The sequence below is a fragment of the Phascolarctos cinereus genome, unplaced genomic scaffold (assembly GCF_003287225.1).
Source record: "Phascolarctos cinereus isolate Bilbo 61053 unplaced genomic scaffold, phaCin_HiC Scaffold_726;HRSCAF=1367, whole genome shotgun sequence".
NCBI classification, from domain to species: Eukaryota; Metazoa; Chordata; class Mammalia; order Diprotodontia; family Phascolarctidae; genus Phascolarctos; species Phascolarctos cinereus.
In genome coordinates this window covers 252,061,294-252,081,246 of record NW_027556098.1, presented here as the reverse complement: position 1 = coordinate 252,081,246, position 19,953 = coordinate 252,061,294, and the positions used below count along the sequence as shown (strand labels likewise).

The 19,953-nt window shown below is 43.7% G+C and overlaps 1 protein-coding gene across 3 annotated transcripts in view; it reads left to right on the top strand.

The window, feature by feature from the left end:
- The window catches only part of MTUS2 (microtubule associated scaffold protein 2), a 667,437-nt gene that overhangs the window by 634,788 nt on the left and 12,696 nt on the right, over positions 1-19,953 (top strand). For all 3 annotated transcript variants that reach the window (XM_020997212.1, XM_020997218.2, XM_020997217.2), the window contains 3 exons: positions 7,264-7,337; positions 15,006-15,104; positions 19,451-19,570. In XM_020997212.1, the coding sequence (XP_020852871.1) occupies positions 7,264-7,337; positions 15,006-15,104; positions 19,451-19,570 (293 nt within the window). The remainder of the gene's footprint in view (positions 1-7,263; positions 7,338-15,005; positions 15,105-19,450; positions 19,571-19,953) is intronic.

Below are 19,953 nucleotides of genomic sequence, written 5' to 3'. Positions count from 1 at the left end.
TCTTCACTGGAGTTTGAAGGTAGGTAGTAGAGGGGGAGTGGTTTGACATGCTTAGCATATGCTGCTGCTTGTCACTCCTTCAAGGTGACTTACTGCTTCAGCTGGGCTCACATCTCTGCCTCAGCAGTAGCAAGTGGTCAACACTGCAGTTGACTAAGCAGGTGGTCAACATTTGGTGTTACTGGTAATGGTGGTGACAGGCCCCTTCTCAACAGGATTTGCTCTCCTGGACAATGGCTGTCAACAGGGTTGGTATACTAGGAGTCAGTGCTATTTCTGAGGCTCTTGGGCTCCTAGTCCTGTACAGACTCTGCTGAAGTTTGGGGAGAGGCAGTGGTGGAGATGGTTTGACCTTCCTGGTACATGCCACTTCCTGTGTCTCCCTCAGACTTACTTATTCTTCCAATAGGTCAGATGTTTGCTAAGGCAGTTCTTTTGGGTATTTTGACCTCCTCGATATAAAAACTTATTTACAACCATTAAACTTTTGTGTGAAATTATCATAGTTGTATTCCACCATCTGCCGACCCATCATGCCATTGATCTTTCCACTGCACTGCTTTTCTCTACCTGGACTAAACTTCCAAAAACTATATCCCTAGTCACCATGGATGTTAAATCATCTTTAACTTTGAAACTCCAGTCCTGGCACTGAACTGTCTTGATTAATGAATGTGTGTGTGTGAAAATTCACCAATCCATTGTATCTAACTAAGTTAGTTTCAAGACACCCATCAGCTATTGCAGCATGTGTCTCCTTTACTGCCCCCACCCACACACTGCTTTTCTACTTTCCACTTGCCACTTCTGGGCACAGTAATCAAATCAATATCATTGTTTATGGGAAGTTCATGAAAGTTGACTTCCCTACAGGTCAACTTGAAATCCCTGTGAGCCTCCAGACCAAAACTTCCTTCGCTGGCCAACACTGTCCTATATGTATTGCCTCCCTCATTCAGATATGAGCCTCTTGTCTCACCTTTGTATTTTTATCCCCATTGCTTAGCCATATGCCTGACAAATGGAAAGCACTTAAATGCTTTTCATTCATTTTTCAGTGCGTATAGCTTACCTAAATTGGTCAGATAGGAGCTATATAAATGCATGTCATATTTTTTCTTGTTCTTATTTTTCTGGCTTTCTACTGATTTTTATCTTTACCCTACCAAGTCAGTAGTCTACACAGGCACATTATAGTTGCATTAGTAACAAGCTGTTTCCTGTCTTTTCCAAGTTTTAATCCATTTTATTTTATTTTTTTTTGCAATGTTATTCAATATTTGCTATATCCAACATTTCCGATTCTTTTCTCAGAGAAAGTATTCATGGTGTGGATAGTTGTGAAACTTCTGTGTAGCCTACAGGCCTTTTATTCCTAACTTCTGAACCAAATCTTCCAATGTGCTTTTTGCCATCCTCACCCATTCCTACCTTTGCATTGAAGTCACCAAAATAGCAAAGTAGATGTTGCTTTAATTTGGAGGAACCTTGTCATGTTCCTTGCAGAATTTCTGTATCTTTTCTTCTTCTACAACAACTGATTTTGTTACATAGGCTGCAAATATTTTCATGATAATCTTTCTGCAAATATTTATCAAAAGCCCTGCAATGCAAGATGGCCACATGAGTATATGAAGTCGTATTTCACTCCTTCACATGGAGGAGAACCTGTGAGCCATCCTTGCATTTAGCTGGAACTTCCTCCTGTCTTTTTACTCCATTTATATTCAAAGTGTTAAGATTGATGTCACCCAACTCCTCCTGTAGAATGTTCACTCATATGGCACTGGACCAGGAGCTCACATTTAGAATATCAGCAGCTACCTTAATACCTATAGATGGTCTAAAAATCCATCCTTAACATCTCCTGCCTCTTTTTCTATCACTATGCCACTGTCATGACAAGCAGAAGCGGGCCACAAAAAACCAAGGGCTGCATTGTATCTCCTTTTCAAGAGTTTCAGTGGTAGAAGAATTCATTACCTATTGTCAGCCTCCTGGAGCTGAGCCTCTGCCTACTTAACTAGACCCATCCTGTTGCCAGGACTGGACTTGAACTCTTCCTAAGCTGGTAGAACCTTCTAGAGCTTATGGACCGTTAGCATAGCCTTCAAAAACCCAGGATCATCTTCACATCACAGTGAAGCAATGGTGCAGGATTTCTCAATAGTAGAACATCAAAAGTGCCAATGAATCAAAATCACAGGCACAAGCTAGAGTCATGTTATGGGTGCAAGAGGGCAGTTGCCTATTCCAGTGATGACCCAGGCCTAAGAAGTGGCATAAGAGGTATTATTGAGGAAATAAACATAGAGTAAGGATGAGAAAAAGAGGTGGATGGACCTTCTATGAAACAAGAGTGAGAGATAAATCTTTTAAAGCTAATGAGTTGCCATCTGCTTAGTCTATATTAGCTCATAGAGTTAAGATTCTTCTGGAACTCTCCATATTATCATTTCTAATGGCACAATAATATTCCATTACATCATTTAGCATAATCTGTTTGCCATTCCTTAACCTGTGGGCAACCCCTTAGTTTCTAGTTATAGATTACTATGAAAGGAGCTGCTATAAATAGTGTGTGTGTGTGTGTGTGTGTGTATTTCATTTGCCTCTTTCTTTGATCTCTTTGTGGTTAGTACTTTACTAACTTTACTAGTTAGTACTTTACTAAGACCCTAGCATTATTCTCCCTGCTTATTATGAGGTAGTACTCTTAATTTGCTATTAGCAAAGGTATTTACCAAGATGATATAGAGAAGATAGTAGTTTAAAAATGTTCCCTCAAACTCTCAGTTCCCAGTTCCTCAGCCTACAAAATCCTGTGACCTACTCCTTCACTCCACCTCAGCCATAGGGATGGTCACACATGGATCTCACCGTTACCCACGAGTGATCTACCCCTGCGCCCTATCATCACCATGCCTCAGCTGCCTTCTCCCTCCACCACTGCAAGTCTTCTTCTTTGACTGGTGAGTTCACCCTGAAACCTCCTTTTTGAGGAAGGGCTTCAAATCAGTCATCCTTCTTTCTCCCCATTTTCAACTCCTCCATTAGAATGTAATCTCTTTTAAAACAAAGACTAGCTTTCTTTTTTTGCTTGTATTTGTATCCCTAGCATTTAGAATAGTTCCTGTAAATGCTTAATAAGTACTTAAGTAAATGCTTAATAAAGACTTATTCATTTGACTCAACTTGGTTTCCATTTCTCAGTTAGAAACTGTGATATTCCCCCTATTTGACTATAACCTCCTATCATTCCATCTCCCCATATGCCTCATACTTCCAAAAACTATTTTTTATCTTCATCAAGATCTCCAAGCCCTTCACCCCTCAGTACTTTCTCAGGTAATTACCCCTGTTCTGACTTCACTTTCCCTAACCAGATTCATGCGAATTGTTAGGCATTTCAACTTTACATTGTCCTCTGATCTTAAATCCCTTGCCTTCTTGTCTTATTACCACTCATCTACCAAAACACAGCTGTGGATTGCTTCCACCATCTGCCTTCTCCATTTCTTTTCATGAGCCACTGAATGCTACTTAGGGAAATCTCACAACCATGGTGACTGGTACATTACAAATTCATGTTATCTAACCTCAACTGAGCCCTAACTGCAACAAGGAAGTCTTTCTACTCCTCTTAATTTATTCCTTATCTCATTCCCCTCAAGAGATAGTTCAAAACTTGTCTTCCTATTCCTCACTGTCTCTCAGCTGAGGACCTTGCCTCTTACTTTACTGAGAAATCCTTCCACTCCCTTTCTCCCAGTCTCTGACAAAGAAATGATCCTTCCCAGACCAACCCCTCTACCTGTTCACTTGCTCCCATCCCTCCTATCTTCTCTAGTAGATCACATCACCAACCATATCCCATCTCTGTAATCTTCATCCTCTCCCCATCTACTAGTTACTTCTTTACTGCCTTCAAACATGCCCAGGTCTCCCCTATTCTTAAAATACTTTCACTACATCCAGCCATCCCCTCAAATTACTACCTTATATCTCTTCTCCTTTTCTTACCCAAATTCCTTGGAAAAGCTGTTTTCACTTGTTGCCTCTATTTCCTCTCATTCACTCCTCAACTCTGCAATTTGACTTAATGAGTTCATCACTCAACTGAAACTGCCTTCTCCAAAGATGTCCTTATTGTCAAATCTGATGGTCTTCTCTCTGTTCTAATCCTTCTTGACCTGCCTCCTGCATTTGCAATGGTTGACTCCTCCTGGATACTTTACTTTCTGGGTTTTTGTGGGTTTTAACTCTCTTGGTTATTCTACCTGCCTGACCACTCTTCTGTCTGTTTTGCTGACTGGCTTATCAGCCATATTATATCCCCTAAATGTGGGTGTTTCCAAGGTTCTATCCTAGGCCTCTCTCTCTCTCTCTCTCTCTCTCTCTCTCTCTCTCTCTCTCTCTCTCTCTCTCTCTCTCTCTCTCTCTCTCTCTCTCTCTCTCTCTCTCTCTCTCTCTTTCCTCTCTCTCTCATCATCATCATCTTCATCATCATCCTCTCCCATGGATTTAACTATAATTTTTCTACAGATCATCTTTAGCACTACATCACCAATTGCCTATCAGATATTTTATCCTTAAAATCAACATGTTAAAAATTTAACTCATCTTTCTATCCAAACCTTTCCTCTTTCAAAGTTCCCTATCTCTGTCAAAGGCACCCATGTTTATAACCTAAGGATTATCCTAAACTTCTGGTTGTCCCTCAGCCAATCAGTTGCCAAGTCTTACCCTTTCTATCATCATAACCTCTCCTACCCAAGCCCAAATCTCTACTCATACAGTTACTACCTTAGTTCAGACGCTCATCACCTCTCGCCTCTGTTATCACAACAGCCTCCTAGACGGTCTCCCTAGTCTGTCCTACACACTGCTGCTAAAGTAGTTTTTATTAAACTTGTCTATGATCATGCAAGTTCAATCAATTCTAGTGTCTTCTTCTTGCCTCTAAGTTAATATACACATTTATGTTTAGCTTTTAAGCCCTATGCAACTCAGAGCCAACGTATCATTTCAACACCATTGGACATTGCTTCCCCTCCCATTTCAGTGACCTAGCCAGACAGTGCTCTCTGTTTCGCATACACGGCACTTCATATAACATCGCCATGTTTTTTTACTGGCCATCTCCATGCTTGGAATGTACTGTCTTCTCTACCTCTTAGAATCCCTCACCTCCTTTAAGATGCAGCTCAAGTAACATCTTCTGCATAAAGCCCTTCCTGGTCCTCCCAGCTGCTAGTGCCCTCCTTCCCTCCCAAACCACTAGGAAGGGAGGTCTCTGTTTTAGACTTACTCTCTGTGGAGTAGAAAGACAGCTGCCAAGAGGCAGAAACAGTGTGTCTGAATACTGTGTTAGGTGGTGAAGTGGTGCACTACAACACCCAAACACAGAAGGACGCTGAAGAAGACACAAGTATTTGGTATTGGGTTAAAGATTTTCAAGGGTAGACGTGGAATTTTCTTTTCAGAAGGGGCTTTGAGTTAATTTGAAAATGTCTTGTTATCAAGTGGTTTCCTGAAAAGACAAATTTGGAACAGTGTGGTGAGCCTGACCACAGCTCATTTGTTTCTGGATTTTCATTTGGATGGCCCTTGTTAATGGGTCCCAGTATGTGGCCAACAGCTCCATTGTGACTAATGGAGGTTCTTTCTTCTGTCACCCTGTCCAAAGCTATTGAATTATATATGTTGTCGAGTCAACGTGTATGATTTTAGCCACAATCCATCATTTGGGAGCTGATGATACTTCTCAATGCCCGTTTCCAAATACAAGAAAGAGATTTCTGTGAAACATGCTGAGGAGAGCTCTGATGATAAATGATTTTTTTCCCCAAATGTAAATCTACTCTCCAGTCCATTTTGTGACTTCTCTTCTGGACATAGGACCTCCTCCAGCTTTAGTCAGAATGTGTGGATTCATGTAAAACCTCAGAGTTCTTCCTAATTGCAGACCATGCTAGGAAGAAATGTAATTAATAGCTGCTCCTAGGCAGTAGCCTGCTCTGAGCGTAGGGTCTGGACTGATTAATGAGGGCTTTCCTCTCATCAGTTAGAACATGAAAACAAATTGCTTGCGTGGTCAGAATGAGAAAGGCTTAACCCTGACTAATGAGACTCTTCCTGTCTGGAGGAAAATGGCCCCCCCATCTTCTTAATCACACTTACATGACATTACTTTTTGCCTATTGCTGTGTTGACACTGGCCCACTGAGAACAATTGTTCCAAACACGATAAAGAGGGTTCAGCTGGTCCTTTCTCCTGGTGGAAGCATCTTAAAATTGAATCTTTACTTGAGTCAGGTGATGACATACTTTGTGGTCCTATCCATCCCTCTGTTTTCTGGCAGCCTCTCTGACCTTAGAACAATCTATTTTCCTGAATTGGAGGATTTTTTTTCTTTTGTTCTTTAATAAATGAGATCATTATCCCACCCATCAACCAATAACAACCTCTAGAACTTTCCTTTGTAACAAAGAAGTAGTTTAGCGAGCCAATATATTGGCCATATCTGATAACATATGCCTGATTCTGCACTTAAAATCCACCACCTCTCTACTAAGGGGAGGGAGGTGTGCTTTACTGCTGGTCCTCTGAAGTCAAGAACGATCACTGCAATGATCAGAGTGCTGATGTCTTTCAGTATTTTGAGAAGAGTCACTCTTTGGAGTTATTCTAACTCAGGAAGAAAAAGGGAATTAGAAATTGGGGAAGAAAAGCTAAGCCATGTAACTGGTCCATTGTAAGGAAAGACTTGAGAACTGGGTCAGCTCTATGACAGTGAATGCTGAAGATTTGCTTCTCTTCCTTCAGAGGACAGCTGTCAGATCATCTCTTGTTGAAGGGAACGGCATTGCAAAGGCAAGTCACAACACAGTAATGATATGTAGAGTTATGAAAATGGAGACAGCAAGGCACAGTGGAAAGTTTTTTAATCAGTGGTCCTGGATTTGAATCCCTGTTCTGCCATTGGGACTTTGTACAAGTCAGTTGACCTCTACCTATCCTTGTGACTTTGGGCAAATTTCTGACCTTTGTTTCCTCACCTGTATAATGGTCCCTTCCAATGTTGTGACCCTGTGCCCTGAGCCAGGCACTCAGTGCCCTAATTCTCATGAATACCAGACTCATTTGCATAGTCACTGGTGTCCTCACCTGAGTGAGGAAGAAGCTACCCTTACTCCTATGGTTTCTATCAATATTGGGCAGGAGACCAATTTAACAATGTGTTTTATTCTTCTTCCTAGAACTGATGTCTGCCCATGAGCTTGAAAAGAAGGAATTGGAAGACAGTTTTGAAAAACTGCGGTTGTCGCTCCAGGTTAATACTTTCATTATCTACTTCCTGCAGCTGGGGAAGTGTCAGCATCATTACCATCATCAAACATTTAGTGAGCATCCACAGGATATAGGGCACTGTGCTAGGCAAAGAAGATACAAAGAGACATAAGCCCTTTCCCTTCAAGGAACTCGTATCCTACTTAGGAAAATAGAATGGGTGTTAGACGCATGGGATCAAATATAACATATGCTAAATGCTAAGTGTTGTAGAATAAGCAGTACGTGTTAGGGTCATTCAGAGGAAGACATGATTTCTGAACGTGAAAGTGCTTAAGAAGAGTTTAAGGCATGATGAGAATAGTGAACAATTTGGAGTTGTCTGTGGAAATGATAGAAGAGGGAGAGTGTGGCCAGATTAAGTTAGAGGGATAAGTAGGAGTGCAACTGTGAAAGACCCCAAATGATAAGGTAAAAAATGTCAGCTTTATTCTATGGGCAATGAGGAGTCATCAACTGTATAGAAGGACAAAAATGGGTATTTCTGTAAGATTAATCTGTCAGCACTATATAGTGTAGAATGGGCTGGACAGGGGAGACCGGAAGCAGAGAATTAACTAGGCAATTACTGCCCTAGTCCTGAATTGATTAGAAACTGGCCCAGATGATGGCAGTGGTAAAGGGTTTAGAATCAAAATACTTGAGTTCGAATCCAGACTCTGCTTACCTACTGGCAGTAGACCTCATTTTGTGGACCTGGGCCTCAATTTCTTCATCTATAAAATGAAGCCGTTAAACCAGGGGTGGGGAACCTGTGGCCCATTAGGTCTTGAAGTGCGGTCCTCCGACTGAATCCAGACTTCACAGAACAAATCCCCTTAATAAAAGGATTTGTTCCATAAAACTTGGACTCAGTCAAAGGGCGGTACTTGAAGACCTAGAGGGCCACGTGTAGCCTCAAGGCCACAGGTTCCCCACATCTGGGTTAAACTGTATTGCCTGTAATGACCCATCTAGTTCTAGATTAGTAATCCTAAAGAAAGAAAAGGTCGGTATGAACTAATGATTAAGTGGATATTGAAGGAGAAGGAAAGAAAAGAGTCAATGATGAACCAGAAGTTTTAAGCCCGAGTGACTGGAGCATGCTAGACATAGGGAGATATGGAGAGGGAGCCAGCTTAGTGGCCGAGATGTGTTTGGTTTTAGATGGGGTGAGTTTGAAGTGTATAATACAACGTTTTTAAATGGACTGGACTTCTCAGGAGGTAGAGTTTCCCCATTGCTGGTTATCTTCCAGCAAAGAACTGGCTGGCCACTTGCCAGGTATGTTGAACGTAGACTTCTTTGGGTATGCTTGTTGTACTAGCTGACCACTGAGGTTGCTCCACCTGTGAAATTCTATGATCTGACAAAACGTCTAGTTGGCAGTGGGAAAGATGGTGCTAGAGATAGAGATGAGGGAGCTAGTAGTCTAGAGGTGATTACTGGAACTGTGGGAATAGACAAGATCACCCAGAGCCAAGGGAGACAAGTTCGAGAAAGAAAATGCAAGAGGGCTGCGGACAGAACTTTAAGAATGCCACACTTAGCTGGTGGGAAGAAGGAGGAGGAGACAGAGTAGAAGGGGACAGAGTAGAGACAGTCAGAGAGGTGGGAGAAAAACAGAGAGTATCACACAGCAAATAAGAAGAGAGTTTTGCTGTTGAGAACCATTTAAGAGGGTTACAGTTTTGCTTCATTAACTCTAGCAGGCTTCTTATTCCCTGTTGGCCCCTGCCATAGGTGTTTGCAGTTTGAAGATATCAGAAAATATACTCCCCTCATGGCTCATAGCTACTCACTGAGTCAGCAGCAGCTCAGAACGACCGCTGCCTCCTGACGCCTAGCCCTGCTGAGACCAAGAGAGTCGGCCAAGGCCATCCTCCCTTTCTGGCCCAGATAGTTGCTTTTCCTGTTATTTCCCGCACCTCTCCTGTGTGCTCAGCAAAGAAGGAGAGCTCAGTTGTGAGCTGTTTAATAGAATGATTCTTTTAGGCTGCATTGTATAAGGCCAGCTGTGACGGTTAAGCAAAAAGCATACTTTATTATAGCAAAGAAATGGAAGGGGAAAGAGGCAGAAGAGGCCCTGAGTCTTCAGCTCTGCCCCCCTCCCAGGGGCCAAAGGGCCATGTCCTAGGGTCCAACGGGAAAAGCATGTCTTTATTCACTAAAAAAGGAGTATTAGTCGGACCAGTTGTTCTCCAAGGCCTCTTCCAGCTTGAAGTCCTCTGATGCTGTGCTGAAATACTCAACAATGCTGCCTGATTTGCCCCTGGAGGGAAGAAGCAGGGTTCCGTAGCCACATGCTGTTCCAGTCCCCTGCCTTCCAGAGACATAGGCTCAGTGCATATCCTAAATGAGTACTGTGGAGAGTACTGTGCCTCAATCCTGAGTCAGCCGTCGGTGGAACTCTGGTTGGGGTGGTGTCCCCTTTTTTGTTACTAAGTGGGACAGCCAGGGGACAGCTGGAAAGAGCATCATGCCTGGAGTCAGGAAGACCTGAATTCGAATTTAGCCTCTGATACTTACTAGCTGTGTGGCCCTGAGCAAGTCACTTAATCTCTGTCCCTCAGTTTTCTCATCTGCAAAACAGAGATAATAAACAGCATCTAGACCTCACAAGGTTATTGTGAGCATCAAATGAGATGATATTTGTAAAGTGCTTAGCACAGTTCCTGGCACATAGTTTTATTGTTGTTCAGTCATTTCCGTCGTGTCCAACTCTTTGTGACCCCCTTTGGAGTTTTCTTGGTAGAAAGTAGAGTGGTTTGCCATTTCCTTCTCCAGCTCATTTTATAGATGAGGAAACTGAGGCAAACAGGGTCACACAGCTATTAAGTGTCTGAGGCTGGATTTAAACTCAGGAAGATGAGTCTTCCTGACTCTAGGCCCCGGCACATAAAGGGTCTATATAAGAGTTCGCTAACGTTATTGTTATTATTACTATTTTTAAGTGTGAGAAGCTGAGTCAGAACATGTCGTGTGTGACTGTAGACAAATCACTCAGCCTCTCTAGGCCCCAATAAACTTTCTGTGATTCTTAAGTTTCTGATCTGCATCAGTGGAGGTCATATCAAATTCAGAAATCCCCTACATAATGAAATTAGGACTCCATCTTCTCTCCCCTCCCCCCCCAAAAAGGTGCACCCAAGTCTTAGAATTGTATACATAGATAGCATTTTCTCCTTTTTCTTCACATGAATGTGGTGTGGTAGAAAGAATGCTAATAACCTTAGAGTCAAAAGAGACCTGGCCTCATAGGATCAGAGGTCAAGAGCTGGAAGGGACCACCTCTTCTCAGCCCCTCATTTTTCAGATGAGGTGGGACTTGCCTGAGGTCACATAAATATTTAGCATCAGGGGTAGGATTTGAACCTAGGTCCTTTGACTCAAGAACCAATTGATGTTACACTTTGCCAGAGTTCAGATCCTGTCTCCTGGCAGACTTGCAAGTCACTTAACTTATCTGAGCCTCAGTTTCCTCATCTGTAAAATGGAAATACCACCTGAAGCACCCACCTCACCTAGCTGTTATAAAGATCCTACAAAATAAATGTGTGCAAATTAAATTGCAAAGCTTCACTGCACTATAAATCACAGCTATTATCATAAAGTTAGTATTAGGAAATAAGTAGCTTATTTTCCTTTGTTGATTTTCATTGATGAAAAAAAAAATTATGTTGGCTGTCCTGGGCAGAGATAAATGCTGGATCATGGAAACACAGCATCATCCGCCATCAGATACACTGATACTGACAAATCCTAAAATGAGAAACTGCTCCAGCAAATTGCCTGCTGATTCACCTTCCGATTCCGTAATGTGTCTCTCCAGTGAAGTGTCCAATTTGTAGATTATCTTGGAAGAATGAATTAATCCCCGACTGCTCCCCACTCCTTCCCCATCTAACACTCCTCTGGTCAGTGTTTGTTCTCAGGGAACACAGACTAATTTGAATATTAGCTCGAGTCAGACTTTAATTAGGAAGATGGATCTGTTGTCTGAAAAACAACTAACCAGCACATCAAAACACAAGTAGAAATTATTTTGCATTGTCTATGGCACCCAACTTCTACAATTAGGGGAAAAAAAATTGGGAATTGCCTGTGTTTTAATTTAAAAATCTGTCAAAGTTGGGCTTCATCTAAATTGACCTCTCAAAATTGGAGATTATTTGTTGTGAAATTCAGCAACCACTTATTAAATACCTACTGTGTGTAGGACACCACCATTGGTGATAAGAAAGATAACAAGTTTTGATAAGATACTTTATGTGCTCTCCTTCACTCTCATCAAGCAGACCCTGAGAGTAGGAGCAAGGACCATAGCCTCCCCCTACCCATGGAGTAAAGAGGCCTGGGGTAACCTGGTAACTGAATGGGCAAGTTCACACACTTGTCTGCTTCATTGGCTCAGAAGACCCCTGTAGAGGAGCCCTGGAGGCCATTCTATCTTACTAATTTTTGGCAACTTCTCAGATGCGGGCTAGAAAATGGGGGACTAGGCAGAAAGATCCCGTCCTAATGTCTCAGATGAAGTGTGGGATGAGCCTTTGGGGGTAAAATGCTCTTCCTTTGTCTACCCTGAGTAAGTTCAATGCTGGAGCCACTGGACAGAACAGGCAGTTTTAGAGTCATATTTGAGGAGGTAGCAGCATGATAATTTGCATGCGCTGGGGGGCCAGTCATAGTTGCCGTGGGCCTTGATTTACATTTCCCAGTTCAGGTGTGCAGTAAAATCCTATTGACAATAATATTGCCCTAATATGTTTGCATTTGCACTGAATATCCTTGTGGGACTTTTATTGTGGAAAATGAAATGGAATTAATGGAAGGAAAGAAGAAAAGAAGGCACAGCGTGTCTGTGGGGCAGGTTGCTCTTCTTATTGGGTGTCTCATCTTTCTGGGCCTAGAGGGCATTTGGCACCGACAAGGAAGGTCGTCGCACCCTGCTCAGCTGCCGATCTCAAGCAAGAGCAGAGATAAACCTGAAACAGGCAGAGTTTTTAGACTCAGGATCTCCAGTGTTCTGTACAGCAAGACCCTCTCTCAGCTTATCAGTGGTGCCAAGAGAACAATGGGAACACCTCTGTCCCTTTATTTTTAAAGCCCTGTAACGGGGTGGTTAGGCTGAGCACAAGTTTTTAAGTGAATAGCTGGGGCCCGGGGATGGGGAACCCGCCGGCCTCAAGGCCACATGTGGCCCTCTAGGTCCTCAGGTGAGGCCCTTTGACTTTGGATTCAGACAAAGGGCCACACTTGAGGACCTAGAGGGCCACATGTGGCCTTGAGGCCACAGGTTCCTCACCCCTGGAGAAGGGGGAAACCATCTCAACTGTTTCCTCTTTCCAAGGTGCTGTAGGGCTAAGCATGAGGTGGAGGGTGGGGGAGTGTATTTCAGGTTTCCTGCAGTTCCCCTGAAAGCCTGGGGAAAGTGGGGAGTAATTTTCACCTGAATATTCCCTGTTCCTTTTCCTCCTCACTTCAAGCTATAGTTAAGTATACTTAATCTTCCAGTGGCATAGTGGATAGAGTACCATTCCTGGCAGTACCTGGAGTCAGGAAGACTTGAGTTCAAATCCGGCTTCAGATACTTGCCAGCTATATGACCCTGGGCAAGTCACTTAACCCTGTTGGCCTCAGTTTCCTCATCTGTAAAATGAGCTGGAGAAGTAAACGGCAAAACACTCCAGTATCTCTGCCAAGAAAACCCAAATGGGGTCACAAAGCGCCAGTCACAACTGAAACAGCTGAACAACGACAGCCTTCCTGATCCTCAGTTTCACCATCTATACAATGGCCTAGATGGCTTCTGAGGTTCTTTCCAGCTCTAGACCCCTAATCGTCAGTATTGTGACATCTCAGGAAGAGAACTGACCTTGGAAGTAGACAATCTGGCTTTGAATCCAGGTCCCAACAGTCGGTATCAACCCTGGGCCTCAGACAACAAAGTTCACTGCTGTGAGTTTCAGTTTGCTGGTCTGTAAAATGGGAATGAGGACACTTGTGCTCCCTACTTTACAGGGCTGTTGGGAGGAAAAAGGTCTTGTGAACAGTGAAGTTCAGTGTCACCACGGACTATTTGTATTCTAAGGTGGCCCAGGATGGTAGAGAGCACACGGGACCAGTCAGGATTGAAATTTTTCTTCACGTGCTTATTTGCTGTGAGTCTAGGAAATCCACTGAGCCTCAGTTTCTTCTGTGTCAAAAATAACAGTGGCTAGCCAGCTCCCTGAGATGTTGTGAGGGTTACGGGAGAGAATGTCTGTGGTTTTGCCGAGCCTTAAATTGCTGTCTGAATGTGAGCTATTTATAATTGTCGTTTTTGTTATGGTTGCCATTGTTATTCTAGTTATTATTACAGCAATCCTGTACTCACCAGGAGATCTGGGCATGAATCTCCCCAGATGGTGAAGGTTGCCCCACAGGGGAATGAGTCACCAAACAAGGCTCTCACATCTCCCTTTCTGAAGGGCTTTAAAACGAGGGTGAGTTCTTGGATCGGTCTGAGACAGCCCCACCTCACAGCGGGCACGTGGACAGACTGTGTGTGCAAGGTGTCTCCTTCTGTGATGCTGCCTGCAGAGGTGGAGACCACAGCCACCAGTGCCGGAAAAAAGCTGGGTGCTCCCTCAGACTCCAGGCTACTGGTGCCCTCTGCTGCCAGGTTAGAGAAATAGGACACTGCTGAGTCAGGGAGGTTGTACTTGGCCCCATGAAAGGCGATTTTCATCGCCTGTAAATGTTTATTGTAGTCCTTGGGTACATGGCACTGTAGTAGACAGCTTCTCAGATTGGATACCTCTGGTTGGGGAGGAAGAATTCTCATAGATTCTATCTTTAACCCTTGGAAAAGGTCAGGAAAGAGACAGACAGACATCCTTTTTTTGGACTCTGTTTTTGTAATATGAATAATAATCATGCTGAAGGCTCACATTTCTATAAAGTTTATAAAGCGCTTTGCCTAGATGATCTTATTTGATATAGCAACCCTGTAAGGGAGGCACTGTTGTCCCATTTTACAGATGAGAAAACTGAAGCTGAGAAAAGCTAAGCATATTGCCCAGAATCACATAGGGTAGGATCTGAACCCAGATCTTCTTGAGGCAGCATAGTAAGAGCTCTGGCTCTAGAATTGAATGACCTTGGTTCAAATCCTACTTTTGACCCTTACTATCTTGGGCAAATCACTTAAAGTCTCGCTTTCCTCCTAGATAAAATGAGGAAATTGGACTGTATGACCTCTGCAGTCCCTTCTAGCACTTGATCTGTGAGGCCAAGACCAGAACTCTATCCACAATGCTGCCTAGTTTCAGATGAGGGAACTGAGGCTCATACTGGCTAATTGACTTGCACAGGGTCTCTCGGCTTGTGCCAGATCTTCTTGACTCCAAGCCCAGCCCTTTATTGTCTCCACCTCTCAGAATTGACCACACTGCCTCAGGATAAAAGTTTGTGTGATATATAGCATTCACTGACCACAAAACGCTCTTCTCACAAAAAAATGATTCCATGTTAGGTAAAGCACACATACCCATGGTATCATTTGTTACCAGAAGACCCACCAGTGACATCTCTAACGAGCCACCTCCACTGTGCTGTCTTTGGCCCCCATGGTCCGGTCCCCCAAGTCCCAGCTGATCTCTCCCCGCCTCTTCTCCCTTGCTCATTGCAGGACCAGGTTGACACCCTCACGTTTCAGAGCCATTCTCTGCGGGACCGGGCGAAACGATTCGAGGAGGCTTTGAGAAGAAGCACCGAGGAGCAACTGGAGGTAATCAGCGGCCTTCCAGTGCCCACACCTTCGTGGAGGCCCCCATGGGCAAGGGAAGGGCCAATTCCATTCCTCTTCCCCCAGGCTGGCCCTGTCTCCCATCTTCTGTGACCACACCCCAGAGCCTCTATTTTCACTAAAGAAAAAGAATGAGTTCATTCCTGGTAAAAGCGCCAGCCAGTTCTCTGAACTTAGGTAGCCCTGTCCTCAGCGATGCTTATCAGCTATGTCTCTGTCTCTGAGTCAGCCTTGCCACAATTCACCCACCTACTCATCCCATGCCATTAAGCTTCTGTGACAGTCAGGAGAGTGTCTAGGGCTCTGCTTGTGCATATCCCCCATCGCCTGGGTGTGTCCTGCCCCCCTTCCCCCCATGCCCCTCTCCACCCACTTCTGGCTGAGGCTGGTTCAAGGAAGCCACGCTTGGCAAACGCAGGTAAGTTTGGGGCCACCTTGTTAGGAAATCAGGAAAATGTTCTTGCATTCCATTTTTTAAAATGCCTGTTTTTCTTGAAACTTTCTCTCTTTGTTACTGTCTAATTTCATAATCATAGTTTCTTCATCTTCGTCAGGTAGCACCTGTATGATGATGTGTGCTGCTGTGTGCTGATTGAGCATTAAAAGCATTCACGGTGTGTGTGTGTGTTCTGTTCATTGGCAGGGAGGCAGACTGAACATCTCCTGTTTGGGATGATCTCTGAATTTTTCTTTGTAGGGTCATGCATTCATTTGACAAGCATTTATTGAGTGCCTTCTATGAGCCAGGGATTGTACCAGGTGCTGGGGATACAGAGATAAATAGGAGGGTTTAAAAAATTTTAAAAATTTTTAATAGTATTTGTTTTCCTATTACACATAAAGACAATTTTTTACATTCATGTTTTTAAATTTTTTGAATTTCAAATTTTTCTCCCTCCCTCCCTCCCTCTCTTCCCCACTCCCTAAAGTGGAAAAATGATTTGATATGGGTTATATGTGTTTTGCATTCTTTTAGACAGACGAAATAAGTAAACAAAAAAGTATGCAAAATATTTACAATGCAATCCATCATCAGGCATTTCTTAAATACCTGCTGTGTACAAGACACTGGGTTGGGCACTGGGGATACAAATACCAGAATGAAGTGCCTTTGCTCTCAAGTCAGTCAGCTAATAAGCATTTTTAAGCTCTTATTGTGTGCCTGATGCTGTGCTAAGGCTCAGGGTACAAAGAAATACAAAAATCCCTGATCCCCAGAGATCCCAGATCCCTGCCCTTGAGTAACTCGTTTTCCAGTGGCGAAAACAGCATGCAAACAACTATGCTCTTAATAAGATAAGTGCAGATAAAATGCAAGGTGATGTCCAAAGGAAAGACTCCAGGAATTTACCTTGAATAGGGGTGGGGAATCACTGGGCCCTAAATATGCAAAGTATGTTCAAAGTACAAGCTAATGGGGGAAAGGGTAGAAAAGGAGGCTGTCAGAGTTAGGAAAAATCACATGGAGGAAGTCTCGTTTGAGCTGAGCTTTGAAGGAAGCTAGAGACTCCTAGGCAGAGATGTGAGGAGTGAATGCATTCCAGGCATAAGGGAAAGTCTGTGCAAAGGCCTGGAGATGGGAGATGAAAAGTCACATAGGAGCAGCAACAAGAAGGCCAGTTTGGCTGAATCATAGAGTGTATGAAGGAGAGTGATGTATGTTCAGCCTAGAAAAGTAGGTGGGAGCCCAGTTGGGAAGGCCTTTAAATGCCCTACAGTAGAGTTTGTATTTTGACCTGAAGTTTGTCCTAGAGGTAATAGGGAGCCACAGGAGATCCTTGAAAAAGGGAGTGGCATAGACCTGTGCTTTCAGAACATGGCTTGGGCAGCTGTGTGAAGGATGGGTTGTAGAGGGGAGCAATGTAAGGGAGGGAAGGCAGCTGGGAAGCTGTTATGACAGTCTCCGTGAAAGGGGATGAGGGCCTGAAGCAAGATGTTGGCTGTTTGAGCAGAGAGAAGGATGGAGGAATGCAAGGATGCTGTGGATTCTTCGAGACCTGATAACTGGCTGGATGGGAGGAAGAGTTGAGAATGATGCTGAGGTTGGGAATCTGGGTGATTTGAAAGGTGGTGGTGCCCTCAGTAGGCAAGAGATCAGGAGAAATGCCCAGGGTGGAAGGCAACAAGCAGCGGATGAGGTCGGGAGAGGCAGCATTCGAGCTAGGCTTCAAAGACATGTGGGGGCTTATGGGATGAAGCTTCCTGCACAGTCCTCTTTCCCCATTCTACTTTGCATAAAGAAATGTTCACTGTATTTGATGTCAAGTTCAGAATTGTTTTGAAAAAATTAAATTTAAAAAAGAAAGCGTATAGATTGTGTAAAAACACAGAGATAGAAGATGGGACGTGGTTTAGAGGGAGCAGCAGGAATCAGATCAGTCTGCCCAGAATCTGGAGCGTGGGAAGGAGAACAATAGAATTAGATCACATTTCTGACAACAAGAGACAAAGGATGCTGACAGGTAACTGTCCCTTAAAAAGCATCCTTTCACATAAATAGAGCTTAAGGCAGTGGCTATCAGTCATGCCCAGCAAGACAAGACAAGCAACTTCTGTGCTGAGGAAAAGATTAGCTACTGAAGAAGCCACAATAGTTGCTTAAGTCACATTATCTACACGCTCTGTTTCAAAAGAGTTGCTTCTTGAATCTTGTAAGTCATTTATAAAACTAAAACATTTCCTCCCTGGTTACTAGTGCTCTCCCTGCCCCCACACCAGAAATTACTTCATGTTTACTTGCCTGGGAAGGGCAGCATGGGTAGAGAGAAGGCCTCAAAACAAAGAAGGTCTGGGTTGCAGGCCTTCCTGGCTCCATGGTGCTGGACAGATAGCTAGCTTCCCTGTGCTGTAGGCCAAAGGTGGCTAACACCCCGAGCAACACTCCTGAAAATGGCAGAACTGGATGAAAATGTAATTGGAAACTAACAAAAAAATAAAGACACAACAAAACCTAAGTAGCGTTGCATTTTAAAACTGAGCCATTATGGAGCATCATGTCTCCTGATGTGCAGATTGGTGGCCCCCATTTCTATCTGAGTTTGACACCACTGCTCCAGGCAGTGCTCTGAGCCAATAAGTCTCAGAGAAGGTGCCAGCGAAAAAAGTGCATAGACTTTTCTCACCTGGGAGTTTGTCCAGACCAATGAAATGGAAGATCTGGTCCCTGTTCCTTACTTTTCTATGTATATTTTGTGCCCCCCATAATATAATATAAGGGTAGGGTAAAAAAGGGTAGGGATTCCTTCATGCCCATCTTTGTGCCGCCCAGTGCTGAGCACATAGTAGGCATTCGATAAATGCTTGTTGGGTGGATGAATGAAGGAATGAATTTACGAAGTAATTTCCGTTAGCCATACGGTTGCTTGAGAGGCAACATGGTGAAGATCTGAGTTCAAATCCCATCTCTGATACTTACTGGCTGGATGACCATTGGCAAGTCACCTAATTTCTCTAGGCCTCAGCGTCCTCATCTGTGAAAGGAGGTAGTTGGATTTGTTTGCCTCTGTGGTTCCTACCAATTCCATATCTATGGTCCTGTGACCCTTTGTCTTGTTTCCAGCAGAGCAATAGGCATTTGCCTTAAGACTTTCCAAAGGGGAGAGTTCAGGAATGCATACTTCACGTCTTCTGTGTCTCTGTGCCCACACGGATATGCTGAAGTAGCTTAGTTAATGCAGAGCTGACCTCGTAGCCAGGAATACCTGGGTTCAAGTCCCATCTCCGATACATACTGGCTGTGCGACCCTGGGCAAGTCACTTAACCTTTAGGCCAGAAGAGTCCAACAGATTGGTCAGCAGTGCTCCAGGAACCATATTAAAATTCAATTATGAAATATTTAACAGAATAAAAATACAATAAAATGAAGATACCATTCTTTTTTTTTTTTTGAGGCAGTTGGGGTTAAGTGACTTTCCCAGGGTCACATAGCTAGTGTCAAGTGTCTGAGGCCAGATTTGAACTCAGGTCCTCCTGACTCCAGGGCCCGTGCTTTATCCACTGCCCCCATACCATTCCTTTTTAAAACTACTATTCAGGCCACAGGGATCCTTATGTATGGATTAGTGGCTGTCATGTCTATTTGAGTTTGACACCACTGCTCTAGGCCATCTCTAGAATTCTGAGCTAAAGGAAAGCTGACAACCCATCCTGGTGGAGGCAGTTTCTTCACTCAGGAATTCCCTCCCCCAGTGAAATCACAAGTCCAGTCCCTACCTAGTCCCTGTGGGAAGCCTTACCATGGAGGTCTAGGATTTGCTGGATCCATGATGTTGACCCACCTTTCTAAGAACCATAACAGTATCATTGCTTTTGTTCCTGGCTTCTATAGGTTGCACTAGCTCCCTACCAGCACTTGGAAGAAGACATGAACAGTCTGAAGCAAGTCCTAGAGATGAAGAATCAGCAGATTCACCAACAGGAAAAGAAGATTATCGAGCTGGAAAAGCTGGTCAGTTCTTCCCTCTAGCTGGGCAAGCCTGCCTCGTATTTTCTGTGGTCTTTGTTGAGACCATCCTCTAGCGGTATTAGGCAAAAAAGTCTGGACGGAGCGCTGTCCTAAGTAAATTAAGTCACTGTGTTTCTATGGTGTTTTTCAGCTCTGGGATCTTCTAGTTTGAAAATCACCTTCACAAGTACGGTGCAGAGACACGGACACATGGTCATGCCACAGTGGTTTTGAAAGAAATCTATGGGTTTGGTGGGGAGTCAGTAGTAGTGTGATAGGGCAGCCATGAAAACAATGCACTCGGGCTATCTTAAGAAGGGCATAGCTTCTAGGAATAGGGAAATGCTTATCCTCTTGACTCTGCCCTTATCAGACGTCATACAAAG